This window comes from Heptranchias perlo, chromosome 15 (assembly GCF_035084215.1).
Source record: "Heptranchias perlo isolate sHepPer1 chromosome 15, sHepPer1.hap1, whole genome shotgun sequence".
Taxonomy (NCBI): Eukaryota; Metazoa; Chordata; class Chondrichthyes; order Hexanchiformes; family Hexanchidae; genus Heptranchias; species Heptranchias perlo.
Genome location: NC_090339.1, coordinates 15930758 through 15951321, shown reverse-complemented (window position 1 = coordinate 15951321; position 20564 = coordinate 15930758). Strand labels below are relative to the sequence as shown.

At 42.6% G+C, this 20564-nt stretch overlaps 1 protein-coding gene across 1 annotated transcript in view; it reads left to right on the top strand.

Annotated features, from left to right (window-relative positions):
• The window catches only part of tnmd (tenomodulin), a 118305-nt gene that overhangs the window by 12179 nt on the left and 85562 nt on the right, over positions 1 to 20564 (top strand). Inside the window, exon 3 of the mRNA XM_067997380.1 lies at positions 1424 to 1558. Coding sequence (XP_067853481.1) covers positions 1424 to 1558 — 135 coding nt within the window. The remainder of the gene's footprint in view (positions 1 to 1423; positions 1559 to 20564) is intronic.

The following is a 20564-nucleotide window of genomic DNA, read 5'->3' as shown; positions in this document are numbered from 1 at the left end:
CCCTGCAGAACCCCACTGGAAACAGCCTTCTAGTCACAAAAACACCTGTCGATCATTACCCTTTGCTTCCTGCCACTGAGCCAATTTTGGATCTAACTTGCCACTTTCCCTTGGATCCCATGGGCCTTTACTTTTTTGACCAGTCTGCCATGTTGGACCTTGTAAAAAGCCTTGCTAAAATCCATGTACACTACATCAAATGCGCTATCCTCATCGACCCTCCTTGTTACCGCCTCAAAAAATTCAATCAAGTTAGTCAGATATAACCTTCCCTTATCAAATCCATGCTGACTGTTCTTCATTAATCTGTGCCTTTCTAAATGACGATTAACACTGTCCCTCAGAATTGTTTCCAATAATTTGCCCACCACCAAGTAACCTGACTGGCCTGTAATTTCTCGGTCTATCCCTTTCTCCCTTTTTAAACAACGGTACGTTAGCAGTCCTCCAATCCTCTGTCCTCCTCACCAACACCATCTCCAATACTAGTGTCGTTGTTTGGGGTAGGTGAAGGCTCAAGCACCCTTTTAATAGCAGGGCCCATGAGATCTAGATCTCCAGGTTCTACAGCTGAGGGGTGATGTCTTCCGAGTCTCTGGTCAACAATGGCTAACCCTGAAGGTCCCAATAAATAAGTCAGGCTGACAGGGCAATCATCAACAGCAACTTAAAGTATTGCAGACCTTCCTATTAATGAACATGATGCAAAGGATCAAATTGATTCTGATTTCCCATCAGCGGGTGTGCCATTATAGAGCCCGCTGGATCCGGAGATGGATGTTGGTCAATTGGTAAGCGGCTGTGAGGCCCTTTGGGATGTCCTGAGGTGAAGGCACTGTGCAGAATAGTTGCTATTACATTTCAACTTTTAACTGTGTGACAATGAACATATCGCAAAACGTTCTATCGTATTAAAGAAACACCGTTTTTAATTGAACTCCAAACTAAACTGGACTTTGATGTCAACGTGTGTTGTGATTTAACGTTCCAGTTGCGCCGGAATTACAGGGCGAGCGGCGCCTTTAAAAGACACATCTGCAACTCCCCTTAAAGTGAAATAGCAAAGTGTCAGGGTTGGGGGAATAAAAGTGTCGGTTGCTAGATGTTCATAACCAAATTGTGATTCAGTCTTTCCGACCAGCGCTTTTAAATGATGGCAGAAAAATCCAGCCAAAATCTTGAGGGGCAATACTCAGCTGCAGATGTAAGAATATTGATTTATTTTTTAATCAATTTAACAATTTCTTTTGCTGGAATTGAATCTTGGACACTATTTTCTTAATGTGTAGGAAAGGGTTTTATTCTTGCACGGGATCTATGCAGTAATAATCATTGCTTAATTTCCTTTTTAGTTACTTAAATATTTTGAAAATAAATGAGTGCAAGGTCAAAGTTTCGATTTTGTTTTGTTGCATATCTTTAGACTTTTGCAACGAAAGAAAAACATAAGAGTCTAGCACGATATTTGAAGATTGGGACATTGCTGGTTCTCGTGGCGATTTTGCTGTTGTTCGGTTCGTTTGGTGTTCGGTACTACTGGAAACACAAGGAGAGCAAGGTGAGAGCGAGAATCAGCAGCTTTAACAACTTTCACTGTTTAATCGCTGCGCTCATTAAAAATTCATTGGGATCTCACCGTGTAAATTCACTACTAAGTGTATGGTCCCAGTTTATGAGAGAGACAACGCTGTAAAATTATCAACACAAATTTGTTAAAAATAGGGTATTTTAGGATTAAAATGATAACTTTGAGATAGGTTGCTTAGTGGTACAATTAGGAATCGCAAAAAAGAAAATACTAATATTTTAACAAGTGTCTTTGTAGCCCTAATACAATCAAATCTCGAAACGTATTACAAAATAATCAGAAATATTTTGGTTCTTTTTGATTCAGGTGGTTGAAAGCAAAATTAAATATATTTTTTAAATACTCTCCTGTGTCTTAAAGTCCCATCCAAAAAATAGCAAATACTTTTTTTCCATCTTACGTTTGCTTCCAGTAGAATAGTGGGAGGTCCAGTCAATGTCTCCCCCACTCAAAATTCCACACATCACATGGGTATAAGGCTGGAAATTATCCTGTAGGTGGAGATCCTACAGGATAAATGCTAATGGGCCGGAAATTGCTTTTAAAATAACAGTGAGCCTAACACCGCTCACCGTTATTAATGGCAAAATCGAAGATCAAGTTCCGGCAACTGCATATGGACAGTCAAACGTGGAAATCCAGAACTTGCTCTTCCGGGTTCTCCGGTGATCTGTCAGCTTCACTTTAAAGGGACCTCATGGCTGCAATCAATGGACCAACGCCAACTTGCTCTCCTACCCAGCTGGAAACAAACTGATCTTGCCACAAAACAGCTACGCTGAGTTTTTTAGGTCTAAACTAAGTTTTAACAGTTTGGTAAGTATTAATGACTGCCAAACAACCTCTCTGGCACTAATCATTAACTTTTTAAAATGTGGGCTCTCAATACTCCTGATTTTAATAGATTAAGTAAAAAAAAATTTTAATTAAAAAATTAAATTTTTTAAAAAACTTTTTCTTTCTGTCTCTTTTATCTGAGTCATTTAATCTTACCCTCTGTTTATTTTGCTTTCTCTATCTTGTTTTATTTTACATTTACTAATCTTATCTGACACTTCCTGGTTCTTACTCTGTGCAGTTTGTGAATGAGATTCACTTCCTGGTTCTCACAGCGTGGATTACTTCAAGCTAATTGTCGGAGGGGACATAGAGATCCTTTCCTCCTCTCACAGTTCAGAGAGGTCTGGGAAAGACCACTACACTTCTTGCAGCTTACAACTAAAGCAAGTTGGCGGCCAGAAGATTGCAGAAAGTTTGTGGGTGAATTAGTTACTTTCAAGCAGCGGGCAACATGTGTTCACTGCTCAGAGCAATTTCCGGCCCATTTCCTGTCCAGAGGAGTTTATTTTAAAAGAAAGAATGGATTGCATTTATATAGCGCCTTTCACGACCTCAAAACATCCCAAAGTGCTTTACAGCCAAAGTATTTTTTGAAGTGCAGTCACTGTTGCAATGTAGAAAACATGGCAGCCAATTTGTGCACAGCAAGGACCCACAAACAGCAATATGATGATGACCAGATAATCTTTTTTAGTGATGTTGGTTGAGGGATAAATATTGAACACGATACCAGGGAGAACTCCCCTGCTCTTCTTCGAAATAGTGCCATGGGATCTTTTACATCTTTCTGAGAGGGGTCCTCAGTTTAATTTTCATCCGAAGGACGACACCTCCAACAATATAGCACTTCCTCAGTATTGTACTGGCGTGCCAGCCTAGATTTTGTGCTCAAGTCTCTGGAGTGGGACTTGAAACCATGACCTTCTGACTCAGAGTTGAGAGTGCCACCACTGAGCCCAGTGCTTCCATTAAAATAACATGATGTGGAGATGCCAGTGATGGACTGGAGGAAGGAGGAAGCCTCCGAAAGCTTGTGATTTTCAAATAAAATTGTTGGACTATAACTTGGTGTTGTAAAATTGTTTACAATTAAAATAACAGGCAGAGGAATATTAGACAATAATGTTAAGCATTCATCCGCTAATATTACTAACAGAAATCTCTAGCCTATAGGGTTAGGGTTGCGCTATGATATTGATGCGGAATTTACACCCATACTAGTATATATTTAATAATATTAAGCCGCTGAACTGCATTTAGTTGTGCCCTGATCAAGATTAATAGTTGTGCCTCATGGAACAGGGGATCCAGATTAGCAAACAGCCAGACGGGGGAGCTGTGCCACGTGCTGCAAGGATACTGACAGCTGACATGCACCAAACGACTGGCACTGCCAGCGGCAGTAATGGTCGGATCTCCTCTCATTGGCTTGGCTCTTCGATGGGGGAAGTTCCTCAATACCACCTATAAAAGACATTAGTGAACCAGTTGGGTTTTTATGACAATCCAACATCTTCATGGTCACTTTTACTGGCATCAGATTTTTATTTCCAGATCTTTAAAAACTGAATTCAAATTCTCAAACTGTCATGATGGGACTTAAATTCACATTATCTGGATTATTAGTCCAGGTCTCTGGATTACTAGTCCAGTAACATAACCACTGCACGACCATACCCCAACACCCAATCAGAAAATACGCCCTAGAGTGTACATGAATCTGTATATCCCGTGGTACACAGAACGTTGGAGGAAGTTGGAATGCCAGTGGAGGAAAGTCTCTGGGTGTCAATAATTCTAGCAATGGCCTATAAACGTCCAGAAACAACAATGCTTCAGTAACAATAAAGTTAGTAGTGTGGATGAAGTTTCCTAGTTTCTTAAATAGGTTTAAGATATTGGCAACCATTTCCCATAAGTGACATCAAAACAGCAGTTATTGGGTGGACAGATCCAATTAATTGCACCTGTACAGAAGTGGCCTGCCCAAATGTTGAGGTATAAGTTGAGCTCAGAATGGGCATATACACATTGGGCCAAATCTTGCTGGAGTGGGGCAGCGTACGCCATTAGTTTGACTTTTTCCTGCACCCTTCAGCTCGGATATAATTTGTGCTGTAACTTGCTGGAAGTGCGAGCTAATAATGGCGTGTGGTGAGGGCAGCAGGACATCTGAGACCTTAGTGAACAACGGGACCAACAGTCTATCTCTTTAACCAATGAGATTTAAGAATTGTGAAAGAAACAGAGGAACGGCGGAGAAGGAGGGTGAATTAGGGTGGGTAAATTAGTGTCACATTAGGTAAGAGATATAGTGACCCTAATTGTGGCGAGGGGATCAAAGAAGAGACAGAGAAGGTAAGATCCTTTTGAGTGGAGGATGAGGAGAGAGAGTGAGAGATCTCATGTTGTGGGATGGAGAGAGACAACCATTTGAAGAAGAATCCTGTTCTGACTGAGAGGCCCCTCAGTCCAGAATCTCAAGGCCAAAGAATTCCATGACACCGTATTGTAGAACCTAAAGTGTTTTCAGACTGTGACCAATGGTGTCCATGACCAAGCAGATGCAACGATAGTGCTCGCCTCATGGTGTTAACATCATCGAACCATTTCCTCATCATCTTTAGTCAGTGAAAATAATATGCAGCTACTAGGTTTCCCATCTGGTATGTGGAAGGAGAATGGGTGATGCATTGCTATGCTGAAGATTGCCACACTCTTTGGTACTCCCTGCTGATCACTGAAGGGCAAGTCCCTGTGCTTAAAACATGCCTTTTTTGTTTTCATAGCTGCAGTGCACAAGTTTCTGATCAGCACATCTGGATTACTGCATAAATTGTGAAACATAGGAATTAGGAGGCTTGTTAAGGTGACTGTGATTGTTGTGGCTGAGCACTACATTGATCAGATATTGCAGCATTCCCACATATTAGGGTGCTTAACATTACTCCATTAAGAATCCTCACAGACAACACCCGGAAACGTGTGTAGTGGGCACCGACCTTTCCATTTAGTGTTGACCTGGCTGCAGTCCGTACATTTGGCACTGGTTGACACTGACACAATAAATCTTTTCTATCTGGCTTTCTTTGGAAACTCTAAAATAATTATGTTTTGTGCCTGTACACAGTCACCTTCAAACATGGATTTTTCTGCTACCACTAAACTGCTTACTTAGTGCAGGATTAGTGCAGCCAAAATAAATGGCCAACATCAGACTGACTGATAAAGGCCTTCTGGTTCTGTGAGTGACAGTAGCTTTGCTTGCAAATGCTGCTAAGAAGGCTTGTAGATCTAACTTTAAAAAAATCTAATGGGAGAAAGGTGTAAAAAAACAAAAAGGTAACGGCGTGTGCTGATGGCTCAGTGAATAGATACAGCACCCAGTGCGGTACTGAGCTACATTGACCAAGAAGACCTCGGGCTTCATCTGTGCTGAGTTAGCTGATCACAGTGGGTCATTATACGGTCTCGGCATTCCGGGTCTAAAGAGGTGCAGGGAGAAAATTGGTCACATTCCCTGCTCCCAATATCCAGTGCTCTCCTGAAAGTGCAGGTTTGTAGAGTCAAGTGATGATTGCCTTGACAATACTCACAACTTACTTCCCAGTCCTGCGATTTGCAGAAGATCTTTAAAAGTTTGAAGGAACTATACATGTAAACTCCCATGTTTAGATTTCTCATGTGAAGCATGGCAATTCAAAAAGAACTCTACAAATTGCAGAACTAACAAGTAAATCTCGAGCGTCGGCAAACAGTGTGGTAATAGAGGCGGGCTCGGCTGAGATGTCCTTTCCGATCAAACGGCCTTCAAGCGCTCACTGTCCAGGTTCCACACCTGATGGTTGCCCACTTGGGTAAGGTCCCGAAAGGGATCTTATACCTGGACCCAGAATAACTCACTACCTTGAGCAGTTGGAAGGGGAGAAAAGAAATTTGTTTCAAACAAGTTGCATGCACCTAAGCCACTGAATATACATGTTTCTTGCTTGCACATGCGTGATCTTTTTAAAATAGAAAATTGAAAGTGATCTAAAGTTGTGAGTAGAACGACTGGACAACCAGTGCAGTAGAGGTGGGAGAACTTCAGCGGCTCAGGATACTGTCAGGCATCACTTTATTTTTTTGTAGTCATTGCCTTCACTTTTGCCATTGCCACTACTTAACACCCCCAGCTTTCAGAAACCCCCAAAAATTAGCCTGTGGCAGGTCACACAATTTATAATGTTAAATAGGAGCTGAATGATGCACTCATCTAAATGTATTTTGCTGCTATAAACAGGGTATTATTGACCCTAATAGCATTAGGCCATAGACAGTTTCTATAATGCCAAGACTGGAAATCATGCAACAAGCAAGGTTTTATTAGGGGATGTTAGTGAGTGTTTTGATATCCTTTTTCTACTAATGAGGTAGTCATAAATTATGCATGGTCAATCAAAGCTCATGGTGCATGTATGTTACTGCACTGCTCTGACAGATGACATAATGTGGTGATAAGAAATGGATTACTCATTTTAATAGGCTTGTCTTCAGGGGTCCTCTCGAGCTGGGATTGAGGTGGGCTGCTGGAGTTATGTTGGGGAGCTGTGCTTTGTACTTCACCCGAGAAGTGATTCATGCTGGGAAGCAAAACGATATTTGTTTTCCCATTGGTGCCAGAGTTAAGCTTCAGGTCCTGGCCAATATTTATCCCTCAACCAACATCTGGTCATTTATCTCATTACTGTTTGTGGGAGCTTGCTGTGCACAAATTGGCTGCTATGCTTCCTACATTACAACAGTGAATACACTTCAAAATGTACGTCATTGGCTGTAATGCGCTTTGGGATGCTCTGAGGTCATGAAAGGTGTTATATAAATGCAAGTTCTTTTGTTTTCTTTTTTCACAAACACACCTGTATTAAAATATCAGAATCTTTGGGCCCGATATTAACGGGGAGCCGGGGAGGGCGCAGAATCCCGGCAAGGCCATGGACATAGAGGCCCTGCTGATCTTAATGACAAGGCCTTATTAGAATATTGTTGGGAGGCCTCCCGCCCAGCCACTGGCCAAATGGACAGACTGGCTGATGGACGGGAGGGAAGACTAGAGGCAGGAGGCCCCAGCCGGGGACCCGTAAGGACGGTCCCCAGCACTCAGAAGGGAGCATCAACTCCAGGCCACGATCGGTTGAGTGTGTGGTGGGGGGTTGCGGTGGAGGCTGGCAATCGGAGACAGGGGTTGGGGGGAGCAGAAGGCTCTGGTCAGTGATCGGGGTGGGGGGGATCCTTGCCACAATCGGGACCGAGGGTCCTAGCCCGGTTCAAGGGAGGTCCGAGGTCTCCTTGAGAGGCCTGGAAGAGCACTCTTGCCCCCTCCTGGCCCACAAGAATACCTTTTGAAACTTACCTGCATTGTCCTTTCTGGTCCTGGATCCGGCTCCCAGCAGGTTTGGCTTGATGGGGGAGCCGGCACTGACAGCACCCCCCGCCCAGCGCTCAGGCCTCATCATCAGATTTCCTCCCTGCGGATGTCCTGCTCACCTGCTCAGGTTAATATGGGGACATGCCGGGGGGGGGAAGCAGGATCGGTGGAGGTAACTGTTAATTTAACTGCCCCCTGCCCAGTTTGCACCAGATGGGTGCAGTTAAAATAACGGCCTTTAAGTCTCCACATGAGCTCATAAAATTGACATATTTTTAATCCACCTATTTCACAAGCAAGCAAGAGCAAGATACGATACACACATACAATATAGATCATTTCTACAGTCATCAGTGATGTGAAGTGACTTCAATAAAATTATGAAAATTTTGCAAATAAAATAAATACCCAGAAGCTAATTTACTTCAAATGTTTTGTTCAAAAATAAAATTTTAGGTTTCACTTTATAGTGCAATGGAAACTCAGTATTGTAATAAAATGCAAAGTAACACCACACTTAAGAAACCGTAGCTTACTTGGTCTACGCAACATAAAACAGGATGTGGGACAATTAACGTGCCATTTTGTTCTGACACATTTGATTTGTCTACATGACTTATGTGAGTTTAATACCACCCAAGGGGCAGTTTAACTATTATGAAGCTTTCCAACTGTTCAAGAAATCAATTGCTATCGTTAGAGCAATGTGGAAAGCTTAGGAATTAGGTGATAAGAAAAAAGCTTGAGAACCTCTATCTACTGTCATTATCGCGTGTAGCAATTATTTCTGTGCGCTGATTACTTTCGTAGCAGATCTCATCAATGGTTAAATCGGCTTATCACTGGGTAAAATAGAAATAAGGACAGGAGTCAGTCTAATGTCCTTTTCATGTAAGGTGGCTGTTCAATAATGATCTAAATTTTCCAGGCAACATATTTTGTTTCACCACCTACCACAGCACAGAGGACTAATAAATTTCAATTAGAGTTACTCAGCACCTTTAATTCTCAATTCTCTTGAATTATGGGCGCTTTGTGATAAATGGCTGTGGGTGCTGTGATTTATGGAGTTACAGGCATAATAAGTGGAAAGGGAATAAAGAAAAGATGGGCTTTGCTTGTTTCTCATGTTCCACAAATTGCTGCTTTATCCAAACCCACAGTTGAAATAGAAAAACGAAAACCAACCAAATTCAAATGAATACGAAGCTCGAAACACTATACATGAGTGGGATACATCTTCTGCTTTTTTATCGGCCCAGATTTCCCTGTTTTGGTGATTTTGGTGGCGAAGGGCATACATTAGACTGCCGTGCTCCCCGATTCCCCCCACTGGCGAATTGACATCGAGTTTTACTGGAAAACTGATTTTGACTATGTAACCGCGAGGGTAGTGCGAATCGGAAGCAGAGCACCCAATGGCCAATAAAGGCATTTCGTTTTACGGCAGAGAACCGATAACCACCATCTTCATTTATTTTTATATGGACTTGTTTTTTTAAAAATCTTATATGCAGAATTATATTGAAAGCAGAGCCAGAACTTACAGGTTTACATTGGAAGTTGAACAAATTGATCGGCAGGTTCTGAAAGCTGCTTTGGATTGTAATTTTCATTCAGCTGCTTCAGTTTTTACAATTATAGAAAAAAGTCAGGATGTTGAGGCTTGCTAGTTCTGCAATTCATCAAGTTGGTTTTATTTTGATTGAGTAATTACATGTTTCATTTGAGCTATAAGGTCTATTGAGATCTCAATTTTAAAAAAACAAACTAGCAAGCCATGAAAGAATGTTCTCTGAAGCTAGTTTTAGTTTGAACTCTAAAAGGGCTGATAAATGTACACCAGTTGGTGAAACTAACTCTCTGATGTTTTATGGATGTTTATTTTTATTCAAAACAACATAATCTCATTGCTTGAGCTTCAAGTATTTTGCTGAAACATCTTTCTTTGCTGTGTCTTTGGCTCAGAGATCGTTGTTATTTGTACTCTGAAAGGAAACAAATTCTTTAAGGGGTTAGAATTATTTTCAGCTCCATTTAAAAGTAATTTAAAAGTAAAAGTCTGATTCAGTGAATGCATTATAAAGTCAAATCACTCCACTGCCATGTCACCAGCGCTATTACTTTTAAGTCTAAGTGTCGACGGTGCGAAAACTGTCTCAAATGCAGGAAAATGGCGACCGCCATTGATTTTAATGGGGGGTGGAGCTATGCTAATTACCGTCTAACTGTTTTCGGCGAGGGTAACGGCAGAGCAGCGCAAAAGTCCCAGGAAAATGTGGAGCAGCGTAAGTCACTTACTCCACAATTCCCTTTTTACTTTGCACCTTTCAAGGATCCCTATGACGTAGGAATGGCGCAAGTCCCCATTATTTTGGGTCATTATTTTGAATGAGAGTGAGTGTCCCAAGATTTTCCCTCCAGATCCACTGCGCCACCTGCTACCTTCAACCAAAAATCACATCACGTACTTTTATAGTCAACTGGGCGAAAGGGGCTGAAAATCCATGGTCTTTCTGGTGTATTTTTGCGTGGAAAGGGTGACATCCAACACCCTGATATGCTGGGTCCCAGCCGTCCCCAACTGCTTTCCAAAAGCCTTGTTGGGGCAGAGCCTCTGACTGCCTCAAACATGACCAGAGGAGTAGGAGCGGGCATGGCCACTGATGGCCACTCCCAGGTCAGGAGTTCCAGCATCGCTGGCTTGGCAGAAGAGCGGTGATGCAGTTTGACGAGTGGGTCCCAACCTGAGGGTTCAGGCCCAAATTGTGGCCTACCTGCCCAAAGATTTTCACAATTTGGTATGTTGTTTTCAGGTCCCTTAGGAAGGGGCCCGAGGGGGCACCTGTGTATTTTTTCCTCCGTGGGTAGGAGGTTCTTTTCGTCAATCTCACTGATCCCGACGAGCAGGCCATCACGCCAGTCGACCCAGTAACGAGTAAGATCAGTCAGTGAGACCACAAAGCTAGAGAAACGATGCTAGTCCCCAGGGCCCAAGAGTCAGTCGGCAGCCGCACCTCCCCAGACCAGCCACCACTTGCCATATTTCGTGGTCTCCCAGGCTAGGTAGACACCCAAGATGTGCCCTTAATGGTGCAAACCCCTACCTAGGATATTTTAAATTGGTGGCCTCCCTCTGACCTGGCAAATTTTGGCAGGGTTTGTGTCAATGGTCACGGGTGGACCCATCCTAGCACTTGTGTCAGAATGCTGGGGCCACAGACTATCAGTCCCAGGATCTTTAGCTTAAATCTGGATTGGTTTCAACTGCAGATTACAGAAAAAAATAAAAGGACAGTGTAGTTAGCAACTGAGTCATCCCCAAGTCTTTCTGTAGTTCCAGCAATCAACAGCTTCAATTTTGAGCATTGTCATGTTTTGGGGGGATTTTTGGTCCTTTTTTTCTTCTTCACAGCAAAGATCTGGGAATGAGTTATGTTCAAGGGTTGTGTTTTAAAACAAAGTAAATTCACACAGGTTTATAATAAAAAAAAAGCCAGAGGCTGCAGGCAATGAAGTTATGTATTAAAGCTGTCCAAAAGGAGCAGGGTACAAATCTAGCCAGGAGCACGATTTTCATTCTTTTTCTAACTGCAGCTAAAAATATAAATGTTAAAAGGAATACAAAAGAAACCCAAGTTGTAGTTTTCGCTTCGCTCTCAGAGAGGAGTCTTGCCCGGCGGGCACTTGTTTTGAAATTTGGCCTCGTCCTGAGCACATTGTTCTGATCACTTAAAATAAATGGTCAGAAAACTGTGCACAGTACAGGCCTGAACTTCTGATGCGCGCTTTCGAACTGTTATCCCTATATACTGTAAGCATGTAAATATCACATAAACCGTAGAAATGCCACAGGAAGCTAAAACCACTCAGGGCAAACGTGGAAGAATCATTAAAAGAGGAAAACGGAGGAGAACGCAAAGATAAAATGGAGCAGGCCACAAAACGGCCAAATTGTTTCTGCAGACATGCAAAATTTGTGACAAGCTACGAATTGAAATACTTTGTGCCGTGCCTGTATTATGAATTACATGTTTAAAAAATTCTTGTAGCACAATTACATTTCTGGGCACGAGTCACAGGGCTCATTTACGTCTGCTAGCAATACCAAGACATTCAAATGATTCTAATACTGGTCTTCTGTTGCTAAGTAATCAATCCGGTGCCATTCTTATCCCAGACTTCATTTGGAAATATTTTCAAAAGTGAAATGATCATAAAACCAAAACAGAGCAAGGAATCACTAAATTCTTTCCTATTACATTATTATACTATACAAGTCTTCTAGAGTGGAGCCAATTCTGTAACATCTCCAAGTGGACACAATTATCTATCTTTTTAATCTGAGAAAGGGCCTTTCATTGAATTCTGCTGAATCTTCAATTCGCTATATTTGTTTAGTGAGTGAGAGTTGAATTCTGTCTTAGAACCACTATAAAGTTACTTGTGTGTCTGTCAATTTTCACTAGATATTTTACACTATGGATATACCGTGAGCTGAGAGAGTGGAATTACCTTGGCTCCCAATTTCTTTGCTATCAAATTCCATCAATACAATTTCATATCATGTGACAAAAGATATGCTTTATGCAAAGCAAGCCAGACAACACCACTTATTCTCTTAGAAAGAATAGAGCTTCTGTGAATTCCAGGGGTGCAGTGAAGGGTATACCCGGGAATATCGAGTATACTCACATTTCATTTTTGAAGGATTAAACAATGAGTTATGGTAGGTCTTCAACATATCTTCCACGTGTATATACACATTAGGGTAGATTTTGCACAAGATCATAAGGCCCAAGTGACAGTTAATATAATAAAGAGATTTTTACTACTATCTTATTTAATTTATTTTATTGAAAATCTTGATTTCCCCCTTCCCCTCACCCAGTGTGCTGGTGAAGGATGAGCAAAGCTCCCATTACATACTGTACATGTGTCACTTGTCTTTGAACTGGTTTGGAGAATACAGACGATAATAGATGTTTAAAGAAAAGAGCAAGTTTGATTTGTTTTCAGTCGTGCCTGAATTATTGCCTCACACAATGGGGTGACTAATTTGTGCGATAGTGTAAAACGGGTGATAGCAAGTCGGCAGTTCGTTTTATATCTCTCCCAATTTTTATTTCCATTGGAGTTAATAGAAATAAAAAAGATGCAAATCGGGCTGCCAACTCGCTATCACCCGTTTTACACTATCGCACAAGGTCAAAATTAGTGAGGAAACTTTTCAGTATTTCACTTCGAAATTTTAGTGTTAAAGCAAGACAGAATCTGAAATAAGAGTCACGACCTAGTATATTATTTTCCTGACAACAAATTACCACAATGCACATGGATCACTGTTATGGTTGTTTCTTGCCCAGTTTAGTGAGATATTTTCTGTTAGGTATACACAAGAGAAGAACACTTACACTCATGCAAGTCTACTCCAAAATGCACTATCAGAAGTAATTTTTCTTGTGGGACCATATACCTGATTCTCCCCAGGAAAAGAAGATGCCCCTGGGCATATTGGATGATCTAAGCTCAGTGCAAAAAGATCAGGCGAGAAGCATCACATGCCTGGAAGGGAGCTTGCTTGATTTTTTTTCCCATTCATTGATTTAAGTTCGGACAGTCTCCCTTGTGGGCCTGTGATCTTCGTTATCCAATTTTCCTGTATTAGCTCTGCTCAAGCAATCCATTGCTCCCAGGCACATGAACAGGGAAATCTTCCCCATAATATGTTTAAAATGCGACTTTGACAGAAGGGTACACAATTTCTAGTTGTGGACTGGTGCAAAATCAAAAAGACAAAGGGAGAAAAGTCAAAGGAAGTCGGGAGTTACAAGTCATTATTTCACTCTCCAACAGTATGTGATAACTGTTAACTTTTTGATTGACTTTTTCCAAAAGAAATGGTTTGTCCTGGCCAACATTGATCCCTCAACCAACATCACTAAAAAACAGATTGCCTGGGCATTCCCTCATTGCTGTTTGTGGGACCTTACTGTACACAAATTGGCTGCCACGTTTCCTACATTACAACAGTGACTACACTTCAAAAGTACTTTGGGACATCCTGAGGTTGTGAAAGGCGTCTTTCTTCTTTCTTTACATCCAAAGGTTCCGTGGGGTAAACGTCACAGTTTTGGCTGCTGGTCTTTAGTTCTGCTGAAGTCACACCAGGCTCCAGGTTACTAGAAGCTCACATACTCTACATGTAATTTCTTATCCTGAAAGGTGCATTTCGAGACTGTGGGCCATGTACCAGGCAAAGAGAAGGCTCTCTGGGCAGGAATGGGGGGTACGGGAGCCGAAGCAGGCAGTGAATCATCCAGCCCCCCAAAGCATGAGGCCTGGGAGATTTTAACTCCCGGGCCTTATTAGCATTTTCCGACACTGATTCCACCTGAAGCCGGTGGAAATTATGTCACTGCCAGCAGGCAGGATTCAAAATTCATGGGGGCGGTTGGGGGTGTCAGGCCACTGCTGGGGAGATAAGTAAGGAATTGGGTGGGGGGGGGGGGAGGGGGAATGGGAAAGTCCACCATCAGGGAAGGGACAGGGAAGCCTGAGACAGCCATTTAAATTAGGCCCCCACTCTGGGGGGAAGACAGCCTACCCATGCCTGATTTCAGACAAGTTAAAACGGGGAGGTGGGGGTGGGGGGTAGACGAGAACACTTATATAAAACGGTGTGAATCCCTTCACCCTCTTTAACCCCCTCCCCACACAAGTCCCACTGGGAGAGGGGGAATTAAAATACCCCCTATAGAATCTTGGAAATGACAGCACAGGAGAAGGCCATTCGGCCCCTTGTGCCTGTGCCAGCTTCACGTGGAGCTACGTACTCTGATCCCATTTTATTGTATCCTTTTATATTCTTCCTTTTTAAATATCTCTTTTCAAATCACAGAAAATATCCCTCATTATAAACAGAAAATTCATCGCAAGGCTATCCAGCTTATATCACAGTGATTCCACAATGTAAATAATGTGCTGATTTATTCACTCCAGCAATTTACCGATCTTCAGTGCAGCTCATCATCAACGTGTCGTCGTTAAATCCATGTAGCCATGTTTTCCAATCTTTGGACACTTTGAACGCTTATTTTCAACAGAAAGGTTCTATGATCTGACTTAAGATGATGAAAGGTTTGATGACCAATAGATTGAAATTTTCTGAATTTGTTTACCCTTCTGGCGAATGACTGGCTGAGCAAATATCCCCAAAGAGACTATATTCAATTTAGGTCCAGATGACCCAAACTCAAAGTGATTCTCCCAGTGTTTATCTGGAGGATTGCTCGGAATCAGTTCATGCACTGAGATGTATTACATTACCTGCCAGATGCATGCACTGACTTTTGATTAATGGCTGGAATCCACAAGAGCTTTGCAGAATACGTCAGCCTAATGTGAATCTGTGCACAGCAGCCCCAGAGCTAAGCATCAATGCAGGGTGAGTGTTTACGCTGATTCAGAGTTGCATCTGTTTTCAGAGGAGTGTTTCTATTGAACAATTCTGACCTACAGCAGCTGAAATTTCACTTCTTATGCAAAATTTGCAGCTATATTACAAACAACGTAAAATCATAAAATCTTACAGAACAGAAGGAGGCCATTCGGCCCATCATGCCTGTGCCGGCTCTTGGAAAGAGCTATCCACTTAGTCCCATTCCGCTGCTTCTCCCCGCAATAGCTCTGCAATTTTCTCCCCTTCAAGTATTTATCCAATTCCCTTTTCAAAGTTGCCATTGAATCTGCTTCCACCACCTTTGCAGGCAGTTAGTTGTTCATCCAAAAGCAAAGAACAGTTTGTTGGCCTTATCAGCAGCGTTGCACCTGTAGCTGAGCAATGCGGAAATTATGCAAATGTTAAGCTAAAATTTAAATGTGGAAGGTGCATTGAAAACTGACTTCAAAAACATGTCTAATAGATGCCCACTGGTACTGCAGAAGCGAAGGCGTGAAAACTTTGCCTAGAAAGTGCTATTGGGGTTCTCTGGGGCTCACTGTGGGTAACTGGAAGCTTTGGGAGAATTTTTTCCTGTCCATTAAACCCAGCACTTGCTGTTTTTAGCTGAGGAGTAAAACTATCATCCACACAGCAGGCTGAGCAATGGAGCATCCGAACCATTTTACAGGTCGAACTGTAGGCCTGTTGGTGAACCAGGCAGTAGCAGCCAGGGAAGGGTTGCCAGTTGCCGTCTGTGCATTGGACACTTTCCCAGCATGCAGGGGGAAGGGTATGGGGTATGAGGGGCAAGAGGGAGGATTCTGCAAGTTTTTATGGTGGCCTCCTTTTAGCGCCCATTCCAAATGGCTGGAGTGCTGCTAAGAGGACCTCATTAAAATGGAACTCAGGGTTCCTAATAAGCCTAAAACAGGCTCCCAGCCTCCTTTTGCACTCAGCTTGCCCCAGTGTGGGCATTGAGCTCCTTCACACATTGCAGCTCTCCGCACCCGGATTTCCAACGTGTCATTGAACCCCCCCCAGTGTCAGACAGAATCGGCAGCTTTATGTCAGTGTGTGCTACCAAACTTCAACATTCTCAAGATGCTGCCCTACTTGCAGGTCAAAATGGCTCAACTTAAAAAGGTACAGAGAAAAACTTGAGGTCTCAGAGTTTACAAACCCTTGACTCCATTTTAGTGCTCAATAGCATTGAGCGAATAGGGTAGGGTGAAGCAAGAGGGCTTCCCAAAGTTCAGGGTTAGGACCATCATATTCTGTTATATCTTGTTCTCCTACTCAGTCACTGACATACAGGGATACACCGAACTTCAAAAACATCAGACACAGTATATTGCAAGAATCACTTGAAGGGGTTTTCATAGACCTGGAAGATCAGAGAGACGTCACAGCCAGTAAACCTGAGCAAGGCAGCACCTCAGACCAACCTGTGTCACTCCCTATCTTTGCCAAGCACCAGCTTGGAGAATGAAGATAATAAACTTGAGGGAGCACCAGGTGTGTCCTCGTGCAACGGATGAGGAGGAGTGAGTAACGTGGACAGATGATAAGCAGCTATTTGCTGCTCAGAAAACTAGCATAGTTAATGCCTCTCAGAAACTGCTTAGAGACAGAGATTGCTGTCTGAGCAATTAAGTCAGAAGTCACTGGAGTAAACGCAAGTTACCCTGCAAGGTTTGGTGAAGAGTATGGAGCTAAATCTCTGCAGTCATGATTGAATGATTGTCTGCATTGCAGTCTACCATGGAATCCTGTGGCAACTCCAGGACCTCTGCAGTGCAGCCCTCAGTGGTGCAGGTCCTAAATATTGCTAGAGTATCTCTCGTGAATGATCCTGGGGCTCACATCTATGAGAGGCTCAACATGCAGAGTGAATATCACAAGAACACCTTGAGTGACTAGCGAGGACTCACAGACCTTATTGCTGCCCAGAAGTCGACTCCTGTGTAGATCAGTGAACATGCTGAGAGAATGCCTAGCAGTTGTGGCATGGCTGGAGTAGGCACAGGTGAGGCTGTTGTCTCTCAGACGCATGTCCAATCTAGAATCTCTGTGCAAGTCACAGTAGATGTGGTAGAAATATAGACCAGCCAGCCACAGCATGGCACATGTGGCTGAATCAGTTGCAAGGACATCACATGAAACATCCAAGGAGGTACAGGGCCATCTGAATTGTAACCAGTTAGGCCTCTTTGTTTAGCAAAATTATGGAGTATGTAGTAGATGATGATGATCCTGGAGACCCTGGCTGGGCTATACTGTATGCGCCCCTTGATCTGTCCAGAGATCTATAGCTCTACTTCAAGATGCCAATGACATGGTCAATTATGATCCTGATGGAAGTATGGGCCTTGTATCAGTGCTGTACTACTGTGCATGACTACTATAAGAGATCATTAACCAGGGCTCAAGAGGCACTTGGTCTCCCAGGGGCCATCCTTCAAGTCTCACCGTCATTGTGGAAGCTCCCTGGCAAACTGACATTGACCGACATGATACAGTGCTGGCTGTTGCTGACTACACAAACATATGAAAAAGATGGATGGGAAAAGATTATGTGGGCCATGAAGCCCACCCCATCTATTACAACCTCATTCCCTATTGACCCCTTCCCTCCCCTCCCCCAGTCAAGCATTCTTTTGGAAGAGACAAAAACAAGAGAAAAAAAATACTATGGCCAGTTTAGAAAAAAAACTCTGGGAAAGTCCTCTCCAATACCCTAAGACAATCAGGCAAACTCCAAGAGACTGCCTTAACATGAGTCACCCTATTCCCAGTTACCCTACAAATGTCCGCCTCTCTCAGGAATTTGCCCATCTTTCTTTTGAAGGACAGTAAGAAATACATACATATCACATGCTTCAATATTCAGTTCCAGAGCATGATAAATCTATGCGAAAAGAAATGCCTCTTTACATTTAACCCAATTTCTTGCCTACACATTTTATACTCCTGCTCCCTAGTTCTTCCATTCCCTTCCCTCTCAAATGGCCCATCCAACTAGACAGAATCTATTCCTTTCATCATTTTAAAAAGTCAATCATATTGATTGACCAACAAGACATTGATGGAGTAGAATCCTTTTCTGTTCATGTAGGACATTGCACTATGGTTATGGACCTGAATGGCCACATGGGTGTCAATCAATTAATCAAACTCTGTATTTAGGAAACCCAGCTGTCCAGTGGAATTGGATAGCCCTGTTATTCTGCTTTTGCTGACCAGTGGTAAAGGACAGTAAGGTTTTGGCCCTTAGTATCAATGATCTGTTTGATATATCTATGGAAAGCAGATTGCTTAATTCTGTTGATGATCCCACACTAGCCTGGAAGGAGCCTGAGGCATAAGAGGGCTATGGTCACCTTGTCTGCCAGTCTTCCTGAAGCAGAAGGCACAGCTCTGCAACTGCCTCCCTGCTAAACTACAACCTCTGGAGGCAGTATCCATCTGTCATTAACAGGTAGCTGTGCCTATAGATGTGATGGGTGGCATAGTGCCAGATCCAGACAATAAACCTTTAATGCCACCTGGAACCTCTGGTAACTCTTCTCTGCTCCTATGCATCCTCCTCTGCTAAACTAATTGCCAAGGGAGCACTGTAAAACAATCCACAACAAAAAGAACATTATGTGATACTTCAGTTTTCTTCAGAATTTGGACAGGCAACTTTCAGCAACATCTGTTTCACATAAGCGATAGAACTGCATTTTTTTGCAACACTTGTAGACTGGAATTTGGTGAATTGGCCCCTTAAGCATCTGCTATCCATGAATCAATGAGTTCAACAAACCCAACGCACAACTTAGGTGCAGTAAGGCACAACATCCTCAACGCTTACACAGGAATTTCAGGCCATGTATCTTGACATTGCTGGCCATTATCACCCAATTGACTCTTAAATTTGGTTTAATGATCTGTTGTCTTCATTTTAAAATCATAGATACTGACAGCTGTTACTAGTGGGATAATGTGCCGTAATAAACATGGCTTGAAAAAAGTCTGCAAAATATGTAGTGCGATCTGTGAAAGACAGTAAAAGTGAACTTCCCCTCTCCCAACTGTGCCAGATATCCCAAATTCAATTACTGTAGGTTGAAATCAAGCTGTGCAGTATTAGCAATGAATATATGATATAGAATTCTTTCATCTATTTTCATGAGCGTACTACACAGCCATTGTAAACATGTTTGTTACTAATATCACAGAGTGATTGTGACCCATTGGTAAGTTGGCTGATCTCAATGTGCCCCAATGGTCTTTGTGTCTCTTGGCTGGGGCAAGGGGGTGGGGGGTAAATCAGCCAGGGCCTACTCCTTATCCCTATCTGGGGACTCCTGCTGGAAAGTGTGTGCATGTAGACACAAGAAAGGAAAAAGAAGAGTACATGAACAGACCAATTGGTCCATCACACCTGTCCTATCCCAAATAGTGCAATTGCTCACACCATTAAACCCATCCCACCCCACAACCACGCAAGCTCCTGGGAGAGGCAACACAAAAAAAAGAGCAAGAAAACTTAGGCCAATTTAAGAAACCACCCTGGAAAATTCCTCTCCAATCCCCAACATGATCAAGCAAGCTCCAGGAGATCACAATGATTGGTACCACAATTCCCATCAATCCATTGAAATTTCATAACTCGAGATGTTTTCTGCTCACAGGAACTCATCCAGCTCCCTTTTGATTGCTTGCAGTGAATCCACACTCGCTACATGGACTGGCAAGTTATTAGGCAAGTTTGGATCAGCCTCAGCAATGATGTCCCTACAGTTGAGTAGCTTGCCAACACTCATTGTCCAGGCTGGCACATAAAGAATGGCCACTCAGGCATTGGAAGGCACCCATGTAACCATAGACCGTCAGTTCCTTCAGGAGAGATAGGGAAAATTGCAGGGATAAGTATAGAAAAATTAAAAAAACTTTCCGGATAGTAATATAAATCTAGCCAAGACGTAAAATTATCAGGTGTATGCCAATTATGGTTGCTGCCAACAACATCTTGAGATGAGGCCCTCAAAATGTGTGATTAACATGCCTTTATTTTGTGAGAGAAAAAAAAACAAATGAATTGATGATTCATTGTGGTGACTGATTGCACTGTTCGAGTGCTGTATCCTGTTTCCACATTTATTATTGAACCTTTGTATCATCTCCAGCTACTTCGCTACTTATGGATCTCGAGTAGTTTTAAGATGATCAGGTTCAATTAGCAGTGATTATGAACTAAACGATTAAATGTTCTTGTGCATTTCAACACATGAATGCAT